The 13,616-nt window shown below is 43.7% G+C and overlaps 1 protein-coding gene across 7 annotated transcripts in view; it reads left to right on the forward strand.

Moving 5' to 3' along the window:
• The window catches only part of NR2C2 (nuclear receptor subfamily 2 group C member 2), a 69,029-nt gene that overhangs the window by 43,127 nt on the left and 12,286 nt on the right, over positions 1–13,616 (forward strand). For 5 of the 7 annotated variants that reach the window (XM_061618452.1, XM_061618454.1, XM_061618455.1 and 2 more), the window contains 2 exons: positions 28–165; positions 8,860–8,965. In XM_061618452.1, coding sequence (XP_061474436.1) covers positions 28–165; positions 8,860–8,965 — 244 coding nt within the window. Of the gene's footprint in view, positions 1–27; positions 166–8,859; positions 8,966–13,616 lie in introns of those variants that run through there. The other 2 variants (XR_009761509.1, XM_061618457.1) reach the window with 2 other exon arrangements.

Genomic DNA, 13,616 nt, shown 5'->3' on the forward strand with positions numbered 1-13,616 from the left:
AAGAGAATGTGTAATGTCTACTTGTAGATAAACTTTCCGGAGACCGAATAAAACAAGTGATGGAACACATCTGGAAACTTCAGGAGTTCTGTAACAGCATGACTAAGCTTGATATTGATGGATATGAATATGCTTACCTTAAAGCTATAGTCCTCTTTAGTCCTGGTAAGGCATTTGATAATTATTACAGTAGCCTTCCCTTGTCTTAAACACTGTTTTGATGCTTTAATTAGAAGAGAATAATATTCTGGCACCAGTTAAATCCAGTGCTGAAGAAACTGTACTACTGAATGAGCTATAAGAAGACACTTTGTGACATAGTTCGTTTAACTGATATATTTTTGTTGATTTTTAACTTTAGATTTTAGTGGGGTTTACTTTCTCATATGTCATGTTTAACATCAAAGTATGAGCCATACACTTCCTTAAGAGCCATATTCTTAATCTATCTATTTTTTTATCTGTCCACATCTGAAATAACCCCAGAAGCATGAAATTGGACCATTAGTCTCATCTGCAAGTTGGCTTTCCCAAGTATCATGTCATCAGGTGGGCTGTAAGACTAGCATCCAGAGGCAGGAATGCACATAAGTATTGAGCTATTCCTTCTGGTCCTCATTCCAGTTCATTCCAGATGAGACCAACACAGAATTTCTTCCCATCACTCAGATGGCCAGCACAATGGCAAATCAGAAAACACAGAGAAAGGCAAGACAAAGAAGGAGCAGCAATAACCCATGCAATAAGAGCAACACAATAATTACTCACAAAATGCAAGTGTAGTCAGAACAGCCTTAGCAGAACAATCTCAGTAAAAAAGCTTGGAACAGACAACATGCTATATAAAAAAATAAGCAGATAGAAATCGTCCACCAATAAAGGAGGGCCCTGATGGCCGATTACCCAGGAAAAATACCTGAGAGTAATGTATCTGTTTTCCCCAGGTAGCATACCATCTGGTGGGATGTACCAGTAGGGAGGGTTCACCAAGGCTGTCTAGACACAGGGAACTACTTGTTGCAAAACATGCCTCCCAAAGAAAGCGTCAGCAGAGGCATACCAATCTATTTTGTAGTGCCTAACGAAAGAATTGGGAGTGGACCATACAGTGGCCCTACAAACGAGTGTTAGTGGCAAATGCAGCCATATTAGCCGCTGACCTTGTGGAGGGTGCCGTAATATTACAAGGCATCAGAAGCGTATGTGACTTGTAGGCCAGGGCAATGCAGGCCCACAGCCAACAAGATAAGGTAGAAGCTGATACTTTCCTTCCAAGTATCCTTGGATGAAATGAGATGAATAGTGACTCAGTCAGATGGAAGTCTCAGGTACAAGCAAAGTAGACTTTCTGGGCTCCACACGTGACAAGTAAATGCCAGGTCTTGACCTGCGGATGTCCTATTGTGGGATGATAAAATTATGTCTTGATTACAATGGAAGACAGAGTTCAATTCAGGTCAAAGTGACAGGTCAATGCCATAAAATGTGTAAGCTCACAGAGTCCTTGTGAAAAACACAAATGATGAGCTGTAGACAAGGACCCCAACTCCGACACATGCGATGCCGAGATGATGGCTACAGCAAAGGGCACTTTGAAGGAGAGGATTCGCGAGGACTTAAAGAGGCTGAAAAGGTGGGCATTGCAGGGCTTGAAGCACCTTCTGTAAACTCCACAAGGGGGAACGCTGAGACTAGAGGATGTGATCTCAGGGAAGCATGTGATGGATTCAAAGAGAAGATTGAAAAGATGGCAGTAACCTGCCGGTCCAAGGTGTAGACTTAAACCCCATCTTAAGTCCCTTATGGAAAACATAAAGGACCTTCTGCTCTAGAAGGATGAATGCCACAGGCCACACACCAGCTGGAAAATGACAACCATATGCTTTGGTAGACTCGCAAGGCAGAAGGCCACGTAGAGCCAGGGTAGTATTGATGGCCTCTTTAGAGAACCATGAATGGGTCAACCACTCAAATGCCACGCTGTTGGACTCAACCAGTTGGGATCTGAGTGCCAAATTGCCCCCCGAGACAGAAGGTCTGGCCTTGCTGGCAACCTCCACAGATCCATGACTGACATGCTCAGGAGATCTGAAAACCATGGCCACTATGGGCCTAGAAGAAACAGCAGGGTGCATTCCTGATGAAGCTTCTGCAGAGTCTGACGTAACAGTGACACTGGGGGCAAAGGCATAGAGCAGGTCATTTGGCCCTGATGCCAAGATATCATTGACTGCCTTAGCACCTGCCATGTGACGCCTCGTGAAGAACCACAGAAGCTGAGCGTTCTGGGCAAAGCAAACAGTTTCACCATCATGGGTCACACCAACATTGCAATTGGAAAAACACTTTGGGATGGAGCCTCCATTCTCACTGCGCCACTTGCTCCCTACTGAGCCAGTTAACTGTGGCATTCAACTCACCGCTGAGATGCTCTGCTCTCAACAACTGTAGATGGCCCTCAGCCCTGTTAAATGTGAGAGTGGACTGTCTGAAATCTCAAGGATCGAGTCCCCCCCCCCAAAAAAAAAATGGTTGATAAGAACTTTCACAATAGTGTCAGTCCAGACAAGAATGTGAGTCAGCCAAAACCTCCAGTGAAAATGAAGCTGAGCCAGATGCACTGCCCTTAATTCCAACCAGTCTGTGCTATGAGCCCCCTCGGATCCAGTCCAGGTGCCCCAGGCAATCTTGAAATTTCCCCCATACCAACAGGCTGGTATCTGTCATGATCAGGGTCCTCTTGGACTCTCTGAAGGGGATTGAGTGTGGGCCCGAGGAACAATTTGGTTGGTTGACATGAACAGATTCAGAGCCTTTGCCAGGAGCATAACATCTCCCAACATCTGGGATATCAGGAATTGTGCCATCTCCATGATTGATAAGATCCACTCTGGCAACAGATAAACTGTGTCTTGAGTAGTGTTCAACATGGCCCTCAAATGCTGTAGCAGTTGAGCTGGGGAGAGATGACTTTTCTGCAGGTTCACCAAGAATCCTTGAGCCCTCAGAGCTGCGAGAGTGCTTTGAACATGTGCAGTCTGCCCACACCAATAGATTGTCTAAGTATGGGTATATATGATCCCTAGAGGTGGAGGTGTGCCACCAGGGTAGCCATAATCTTTGTAAATACTCTCGGAGTTGACAAGAGACCAAACAGCATGGCACAGTACTGCCAGGCTCCTGAGAAGTGAAGAAGTCTGTCTCCCACTGGAATTATTTCAGTGTTTGTGTTGCTGATTACCACCTCTTCCGGCACACGAAGACCTGCCTGATCTCCCCACAGCTGGTTCTAGGAGTGTCCCTGGAGCATTTTCCAGTAGTTCCATGAAGAATGATGCTCATGGCCCCTCCCTGCAGGCCAAGCTCTAAGAAAGGGCTGAAAAGGGTGGTTTGGCATGAACCTGCAGAAGTTCCATTGATCATCTCTCTTAGCCATGCCCAATACCGGCGTTCTCTTTTCCTTATGATCCAGCAATACAGTACCGAGGGCCTCCAAACAGCATGGCATGCTACCCAGGGAAAAATTCAGTAAGCTAGGCACTTGAGGATAGCCCTAAAGCAGAGAGTGTTTGTTTTGTTTTTATGGTATGTATATTTGTGTTTTTAACAGTGTTGTAATTTGCTTGAAAACCTTTTGATAACAAGTGACTAAATAATAATAATAATAATGCCTGTGGATTGTAACCAGTCTGTCACAGTTTTAACATGGCCGGCCCACCACCCTGTGCTATCCTGGGCTTCCCAGGAGGAAAGCCTTAATAATTTTGGATGCACCCTGCAGACTCTTACATTACCTATCCTTGTGCCAGAGGAAATAGTTAGACAGCAAGGTTATCATAGTTGGCTGTTCATTATTGATTCAGTACAGAGCTGGATAGTACAGAGCACCTAAAGTCTGGGAGAAAGCTCTGCTTGCAAGGTTGACAATGTTTTGCATTGAATGTGGAATAAAGAATCATTAACGGACATATATCTGGTAACTTTTAAAATGGCTGAAAAAATCATTCAGTTAACTTTTTTTAAACTAAGATGATTGGCCCCAAATGGTGGAAAACACAGAAGTCTACTACTGACAGCCTACTATTCTGTGGATCTGTTTTCCAATAAACACTAAGAAAACTAAAGGTAAACAGGATTCCCCCAGCCCTTGATTGACAAGGACAATGATGATTAAAAGACAAGGCTTAAAATACACACAGGGTGTTGTCTACAGGACTGAGGCTTGAAAGCACCAGTGAGAAAGGGTGGGTGGTGGCATTCCTGCCCTGTCCCCCACCCCAACTAGTCTCCCTGACAAGCCTCTCCCAGTGGTTGGGGGACCTTTCTGAATGTAGTGTGTTATGGCACTGAGGGAAAGAGGGGGTCACAGAAAATAAGGTGGAGGCACTTTCTGTGACCAATCTGCCCTTACTTCTCAGCTACCCATATTGAAGCCCCCCTCAGGAGAGTGTTTTCACGGGCCTGCTGGGGCTGAGAAAGGCACCTTTTGACAGTGCTTCTCTGGATCCAAAGCAGTTTAAATCCTGCTCATTCTGCCTTATGTGCCTCTTGGCCTTCTTGAATGACAACTCCGACTCTTCCCCCGAGCAAGATGTCCACGCAGGTGTGTAGTGAGGCTGCTGCTGGTGTAGTACCCTGAACCTTCCTCCTGATCAACTGCTTCCTGTAATGCAGGCAGAAGGTGTAACTGAGATCCACTACCAACTCAGAAGTGCTCCCACACTATGTTCTGCTGCTGGCTCCACTGCTAGGGCTCCCAATCTCAGAGTGTGGAAGAACCTGCAGCTGCTATAAATCATCACTACTGCCTGCAGCCGCGAAGATGTGTTGGGGCGGGTGCTTAAACTGCCAGTGCTACTACCGCCATTAACCCACTTCTGCCATTAACCCTAGTTCAGCCCCTGTGGCATGATGTAGTTTGTTGCCAGCACCATGCACATACCTTGTGATCAGACACAATAATGAATTGTTAACAATAGAGGTGTGACTATGAAATCATAATAATGATAAATGACAAAATGTATTGTGTGTTGCTTTAGTGCTTACAACAATGTGCCTTTGCCCACAATAATATTTTAGTAGAAGACAGGTTTACGAGAGAATCACTCACATGCACAAATGCACAAATACTTTAATAATAATAACTTAACAAGGCAGACAATGGTTTGACTGATAAATAATAAAATAAAGACTTGGGACACACTGAGGCTGAGGTAGGGGTGTGTGTGTGTGAGAGAGAGAGGACACATAAGATTAAGAATATAAAACTGGCTGAATAAAATCACTTGAAACTACACTGAACTTACTCCTCAGATCAGAACTATTCTGAGGAGAGGGGACAGGTGGATCAATTGACTCTTAATAAGAATAAGCATCACAAGACTCAAAAATAACAGGAAGGTTTAATGAAAAGGAACTATAGGATTTTAAACAAAAGGGGAGGACAAATGGAGAGACTGGGTTGGACTAAACAAAAGGAAAGCCTCTCTCCAACCATAATTCTTTTAATAATGTTCCTGCTTCTCAGAAACACAATTTGCAAACAAACAAGAAGCATGTGAGACAAGACTATTTGTTTACTTCAGCCTTTCTCCTCAAAGGACTGGGATTGGACAGTCTGGGTAAAATCATTCCCTCTGATTACAAGCTTGACTTGTCAGTCACAGTGGAGCTCTCCCCACCTTGATATTTGCTTTCCCTTTCCCCACCCCGCCCTGGTGTTTTCTTTATACAGTAAGCTTAGTTTCACTTTTATCAGTCACTTGTCCATAGCAAGGTTTTTGACATCCAAATCACCAAGGTGCCACAGAGTACTTCGGGGGTCTCCACTTCGGTTCATAGTGCCTGATACAGCTCCTCAGACTAGTCCAGGGTCCCTCCAAAGCACCCTGCTTAAAGAACATAAGAACATAAGAAGAGCCTACTGGATCAGGCCAGTGGCCCATCTAGTCCAGCATCCTGTTCTCACAGTGGCCAACCAGGTGCCTGGGGGAAGCCCGCAAGCGGGACCCGAGTGCAAGAACACTCTCCCCTCCTGAGGCTTCCGGCAACTGGTTTTCAGAAGCATGCTGCCTCTGACTAGGGTGGCAGAGCACAGCCATCATGGCTAGTAGCCATTGATAGCCCTGTCCTCCATGAATTTGTCTAATCTTCTTTTAAAGCCATCCAAGCTGGTGGCCATTACTGCATCTTGTGGGAGCAAATTCCATAGTTTAACTATGCGCTGAGTAAAGAAGTACTTCCTTTTGTCTGTCCTGAATCTTCCAACATTCAGCTTCTTTGAATGTCCACGAGTTCTAGTATTATGAGAGAGGGAGAAGAACTTTTCTCTATCCACTTTCTCAATGCCATGCATAATTTTATACACTTCTATCATGTTTCTCTAAACTAAAAAGCCCCAAATGCTGCAACCTTTCCTCGTAAGGGAGTTGCTCCATCCCCTTGATCATTCTGGTTGCCCTCTTCTGAACCTTTTCCAACTCTATAATATCCTTTTTGAGATGAGGCGACCAGAACTGTACACAGTATTCCAAATGCGGCCGCACCATAGATTTATACAACGGCATTATGATATCGGCTGTTTTATTTTCAATACCTTTCCTAATTATTGCTAGCATGGAATTTGCCTTTTTCACAGCTGCCGCACACTGGGTCGACATTTTCATCGTGCTGTCCACTACAACCCCGAGGTCTCTCTCCTGGTCGGTCACCGCCAGTTCAGACCCCATGAGCGTATATGTGAAATTCAGATTTTTTGCTCCAATATGCATAATTTTACACTTATTTATATTGAATTGCATTTGCCATTTTTCCGCCCATTCACTCAGTTTGGAGAGGTCTTTTTGGAGCTCTTCGCAATCCCTTTTTGTTTTAACAACCCTGAACAATTTAGTGTCGTCAGCAAACTTGGCCACTTCACTGCTCACTCCTAATTCTAGGTCATTAATGAACAAGTTGAAAAGTACAGGTCCCAATACCGATCCTTGAGGGACTCCACTTTCTACAGCCCTCCATTGGGAGAACTGTCCGTTTATTCCTACTCTCTGCTTTCTGCTTCTTAACCAATTCCTTATCCACAAGAGGACTTCTCCTCTTATTCCATGACTGCTAAGCTTCCTCAGAAGCCTTTGGTGAGGTACCTTGTCAAACGCTTTTTGAAAGTCTAAGTACACTATGTCCACTGGATCACCTCTATCTATATGCTTGTTGACACTCTCAAAGAATTCTAATAGGTTACTGAGACAGGACGTTCCCTTGCAGAAGCCATGCTGGCTCTGCTTCAGCAAGGCTTGTTCTTCTGTGTGCTTAGTTAATCTAGCTTTAATAATACTTTCTACCAGTTTTCCAGGGACAGAAGTTAAGCTAACTGGCCTGTAATTTCCGGGATCCCCTCTGGATCCCTTGTTGAAGATTGGCGTTACATTTGCCACTTTCCAGTCCTCAGGCACGGAGGAGGACCCGAGGGACAAGTTACATATTTTAGTTAGCAGATCAGCAATTTCACCTTTGAGTTCTTTGAGAACTCTTGGGTGGATGCCATCCGGGCCCGGTGATTTGTCAGTTTTTATATTGTCCATTAAGCCTAGAACTTCCTGTCTCGTTACCACTATTTGTCTCAGTTCCTCAGAATCTCTTCCTGCAAATGTTAGTTCAGGTTCAGGGATCTGCCCTATATCTTCCATTGTGAAGACAGATGCAAAGAATTCATTTAGCTTCTCTGCAATCTCCTTATCGTTCTTTAGTACACCTTTGACTCCCTTATCATCCAAGGGTCCAATTGTCTCCCTAGATGGTCTCCTGCTTTGAATGTATTTATAGAATTTTTTGTTGTTGGTTTTTATGTTCTTAGCAATGTGCTCCTCAAATTCTTTTTTAGCATCCCTTATTGTCTTCTTGCATTTCTTTTGCCAGAGTTTGTGTTCTTTTTTATTTTCTTCATTCTTCATTCATTTGCTTCAGCTTGGAATTTGTCCAAAACTACTACACACCCCAGCATATAGCCATCATGTCGGGTAGCCATTGGCATTAGTAGCAACCTTTTATAGAGGGAAAATGCTATTTCCTGTTACACCTAGATTATAAATTTGTATTTTTCAAGAAGCAGATTACCTTTAACAGTGCAGTGAGGCTCACTGGAGATCCTCCAGAGAAGCCCAGCCCAGTGTAAGGGGTGCCGGCAGAAGGCCTGAAAAAGGGATGTTCTTGAGGGTGTTGGGGGAGAGACCAAGGGGGGGACTAACACTACATCCTGGTCTCGTTTAGCTCCCTCTCACGGCCCTCTATCCTGGCAGCCAATATGCTGGGAAAAGGGATGATGGAAGGAAACATATTTTCTTTCCTTTCATCATGCCCTGCCTGCGCAACCAGCAACCTCCCCTCCCAGAGGCTCCTGAAGGCATTTTGGATGTGGTGGCCTCTTCTGCTGGTTCTGCTCCCAACAGCCTCCAATGAAACGGATTGCTCTGCCCATCACTTGGTGCTTGGGATACTCTTCAGAGTGAAAAGTATTAAATATTCTTTTTGTTTTGAATATATGGTATATTTTTATTGGCTTTTGTTTTTGGATATATTTTACATGACAGGTGGTACATAGATACGTTGAAATACATTTCAATAAAATAAAAGGCACACAATTTTTTGAGTATCCTGAGAGTCTAAAATGTTACCATTTCTGATGTCAGATTTGTATCCATTCTTTTATGTAGAGTCTGGTATGCTTATCTCATGTACAAAGGAAAAGGACGTGTGATGGCATAAACTGCTTCTGGAAGTTTTTGAACAGAAGATTCTTTCTAAAAATAAGTGTCATCTCCTTTTGTACAACTATATGCAAAGTGATTTTTTTTGTACTTTCTTTAGATCACCCTGGCCAGACAAGCTCCAGCCAAATAGAAAAATTCCAGGAGAAAGCTCAGATGGAATTACAAGACTATGTTCAAAAAACTTATCCAGAAGATACTTACAGGTATTTTATCTCTCAACACACTTACCTGGAAACAATTCCCATTGCTTTCGAGTAGATGTGTCGGACTGCACTGTAAGCCACTATTTTTTCTGTGACTTATCTCTAACCCAATGAGGCCCCAAATGGCTTAACTTTAAGTAGATGGTTTATAGTGACAACAAAATTCACAAGTAAAGCATAAGAAGATTTAATGTTGCTAGCCTGAAGATTTGTGAACAGTGGGTAATATATACAAGCGTTTGTTGTTAAGGCTGTGAAAACTTTTATGCTACATTCATAAAAGCAGAATAGGGATTTTAAGATCTTATAAATATTTGCATTTAGAAATTACCATTCATGAGGTTTCATTCATTTGTTTTTTTAAAAAAGCACCAGCCAGATAGGTATGAAGCCACAAAAGTGTATTTACAATTATTTTGACACTGCCAAGCCAGTGAGGTTACAGGGAGATGTTTAAAAATATTTGTAAAACATTTTAGCCAATCTGAATCTCTTCATACTCCATGTACTCCTCAACAATTATGGCCTGTACTGCTTCATCTCCCTACCACTCTTTTCAGTGTTTTAAAATATATAATTAATTTATTAAACTGTCAGGGAAATTTACGAAGCTAACAGTTTATCTCCTGCTACCTATGCTAATTCTATCTCCAGCAGCTTCTCAAGATAAGATAGGGAAACTGCATTTTTCCTGAATCATAAATTCTTTGTGTGTGTGTGTGTGTGTGGTTATACAACTTCAAGAGAACTAGAGTATTTTTTCTGCTTTTTGTAAAAATAAAATAAAATCTAAAAATAAATCTGCATATCCCTGTGTATATAAAAAAAATCCATTACAAAGCACTGCAAGGGTCTGTTGGACTCCAGGAATAAATTTTAACTAAGGGGATTTGGGCTTTATCTCAATACAGGGGTTAACACTCTCATAATGTAAATTTGCAACACTGATTTCTTATTTGTAATGTTCTTTTAAGGGGGAGGGGAGATGAACCCTATGAAACTATTGGGGTACATTTGATCCCTTTATTTTTTTACTATGAGTCCAATATTTCACTTATCCATATCTTTGTTTTCTCTTCCAGGGCTTCCTGATAGCCCACTAAGGAATTCAAGTAGATACTGTAGGCTCCAACGTTCCCCAGTAGCTTTGCACTATGTTTTGGGGTTGTCATACCAGTGAAATCTATTTTATATTGAACTGAAGTCATTTTGAAATCAACCATTAACTTTATTTCCATCTAGGACTTTAAAGAGATTTGTTGAATCTCAACCACAGATTGACAGTGGCACAAAAATGGTGTGTGAGGGTTAAAGCCATCATATGTTAAAATTTTATTTGGGAGATTGCTCACCACTTGCAGACAACAAACCTGAGTTTCATATGTAAACCAGTAAGGCTACAATCCTATACCCAATGTCAGTAAGCCCCATTCTGAGTAGACATGCATAGGATTGCTCTGTAAATCTCTTAAACTTGCTTATTTTGTTCCGAGGGCTTTAGTACCATTGTTTAGACTTTTCTCCACTCCTGCTGCTATTCTCACATTTAAGAATACATTTACAGAATAGGTGATATTTAGTGAAGGTTGTGTTTAGGAAGAGACAATGTCACTCCCTTTTTGATGCTGAATAAAACATGTGACATTTTCCAGAGAGGTCTTCTGGTAATAACTATGTAATTTTTGTACCTCAGGAAAGTATTTTCTCCAAATAAAGAAGCAAGTGTTTCTTTTTCCTCCTTGATGTCTATTTTGTCATTTAATGTTGCTAGGATACTGAGAGTGAAATTTTCAGATTATTTAACCATAAGGTCAGGATCCAGACAACTACATTAGTCATGCTTAAAGGTATTCTTAATGCTTTCCTTCATTTGGCAGACCCTCAAGCGTCCCTCATTTTCCAAAGTGATTTGCCCTTATGACTTAGTGGTAGCTTTCGAAAAACACGTTGGTGCAATTATCTGGATCCAGTTCTAATTTGTGTTGCTCTTAAAATTTGAATGAAACCTTGTTTTTCCAGATGAAGGAATGACTTCATCTAGGAATAACTTGAACCACTGAAAATTTCAAAGAGAATAATACTATATAATTGTTTCTTCAGCTATGCACACAAGTTTTTCAGTGGAGAACTGCTAAAACATTGAGGATTTTCATTTGATAGAGTTACAGAGCACTCATATTCATATCTACTCGGAAGTAAGCCCCACTGAATTCAGATAAGTGCATATAGCAGTGCTTTTTCAATGTTTTGAAGTGGGACTCACCTATAAACTTACTCAAACTTTCAGAAGCTACTTGTAAACTCCACCTTTTCCTCAGGTAGCCTGCCGTCATGTGGGATATAGCGCCATCTAGCATCCAAAGGCAAGAATGGATCGAAGTCAAGACCTGGGGCATCAAGCCCCTCCCACTCCAGTTCATTCTTGCCTTTGTCCAAGGCGTTTGGATCTTACTTCTATAGCGTATACCTAAGTTTGTGACTGAGTGTGTGGGACTGATTGGTTTTCCTTTTCCTTTTGTTCCCTTCCCTCGTTTTTCATTTTATTTACCTGGGACGTTTGTTGGGGGGCTTCCCTTTCCTTCCTTAATTTTTTCTTCTTCCCCCTCCTCAGCCCCTTGTTGGGGGCTCTGGCGGCGGCTGTTCCCCTGTTTGGGCTCAGACGTCTCTTGCAAGGCAAGCCTTGGCTGGGAGCCACGGCTGCGGCTCCCCTCCCCAACCTTATCGTCTCCTTGCCACTGCTTTCCGTTTCACCTAGGCGGCGGCGGCTTTTTCTGTTAGCTGCCTCGCTGAGAGACGCGGCTGTGGCTCCCTTTTGTAATTTTTTACCACCAGGTTCATTTTACCCCAGGTGGTGGTGGCGGCAGCAGCATGTCTTTCGCAGCTATCGTCTCCTTGCCACCACCTTCCATTTCACCTAGACGGTGGCGGCTTTTTCTCTTAGCTGCCTCACTGAGAGCTGCGGCTGTGGCTCCCTTTTGTAATTTTTTACCGCCAGCTTCGTTTAACCCAAGGCGGCTTGGTGGCTTGTATTTTGCTGCTGGAGGCTGTTGCGGCTGTTTGGAGCTCGCTCCTGCAGCACCTTTTCGCATGTTTGTTGGCAGCCTCGTGGCTCCAACCTCGCCCATTAAAAGTCCTCCCCCCGCCTCGCTTCTGAGGCTGTAAAGGGGACCGCGACTCGCTCCCTACAGCTCGTTACTGTGGCCATTTGGAGCACGCGGAGGCCAGTTTTTCTTTAGTAGGCGGCGATTGCACTCGCATTACCAGTCAAAAGGCTGCAGGTGATCCTTTCGACCGCCATTGCTTCGTCTCCCTCCCAGCTGCCATTTTGTTTTTGACTTTTCCCGCTCTTCAGCGGGCACCATTTTATTTTGTCGTTTTTTCCCACCTTTTCTGTTCAGGCTATGCTGGCTCCCCTGCTGTGTGACAGTTATTAGACCATTTTTTATTTTTAACATAAAGTGCAACAATAGCCCATTTTAGTTCAAATGTAAAGAGCATCACAAGACCTCCACAGTAAAGTCAACTCCACAGTGACTTAGCTGCTCATCAGCTGCACATTTGGGACTGTACATTCTCCCCCACCTGCAGGCGTGTACAGAAGTCGACTTGGCTGCACAACTACTGCACTGTGCATTTGGGACTGTATATTCTCCCTCATCTGTGGGTGTGTACTGAAGTCCCTCGCCACACCGCACCCCCCACCTCTGTGCGTGTGTTGGTGATAATCCCTCACTACACACCCCCACCTCTGTGCGTGTGTTGGTGATATATATATCGCATCTCTGTGTGTGTACAATGGCGGATCAACAACAAGAGGCACATTCGTCTGGGACAAAGCAACCCAGGCTGCTAAGCAAAAACAACCCAGACTTCACTCCAAGGCCGTGGCTGAAACCAAACACCTATCTAGCCACAGCGCCACCAAGCGAGCACGTTGTTTCCGTTCTGCCTTCTGATGCTGCTGGCCAAGAAAGTTTAACAGCCCTCTTTCATTCGCCAGCTGGGTCGTCTGAGGATGACTTTGAGGGTTTTCCCACCCAGCCTGTGGACTGTCCCTCTCAACCCATTTTATCAACTACGGCTCATACGTCTCACCAGTGTACTGAGCCCCCTGCAGCTGTGTCTCAACAAGGGCAACCACCTGCTTCTTTACTGGGACTGCAGTTGTCTCCTGAATTCCTTTTGCAGTTGAAGGATATGTTGAGCTTCTTACCACAAGAGCAGTTGAGAGCCCAAATGACTCCATTACTTCAGCACAGTGATCAATGACTTTACTGTGCTCCAGCTCATTGTGGCTGTAGTGAGGTGTTCCCTCCTTCCTCACCTAACCCATTTGATATCATCAGAGGCAGGACTGAAGATGGGAATCCCAGTTTGGAGGATACAGCGTATTCTCCTCAAGCCGAGGGGGATGAGTGGAGCGATGAGGCAGAACTTGAGGAGGACATAATCCTATCACCTGTTTGATACTGCTGACTATTTCCCCCTCACTCATAGAGTTTTGGGCACATTAGGCCTTCAGACCCCACAACCTGAATCTACTGCTCCTCTGGTGAAAGGGGCTAAGGTCCTCAAATCTCCAAGATCAATGGAGCACTACCTTCCTGTGCCAGACCCCATCCACAAACTGGCCACGGAAGAATTGGATTGC

Source organism: Rhineura floridana, chromosome 3, assembly GCF_030035675.1.
Source record: "Rhineura floridana isolate rRhiFlo1 chromosome 3, rRhiFlo1.hap2, whole genome shotgun sequence".
Classification (NCBI taxonomy): domain Eukaryota; kingdom Metazoa; phylum Chordata; class Lepidosauria; order Squamata; family Rhineuridae; genus Rhineura; species Rhineura floridana.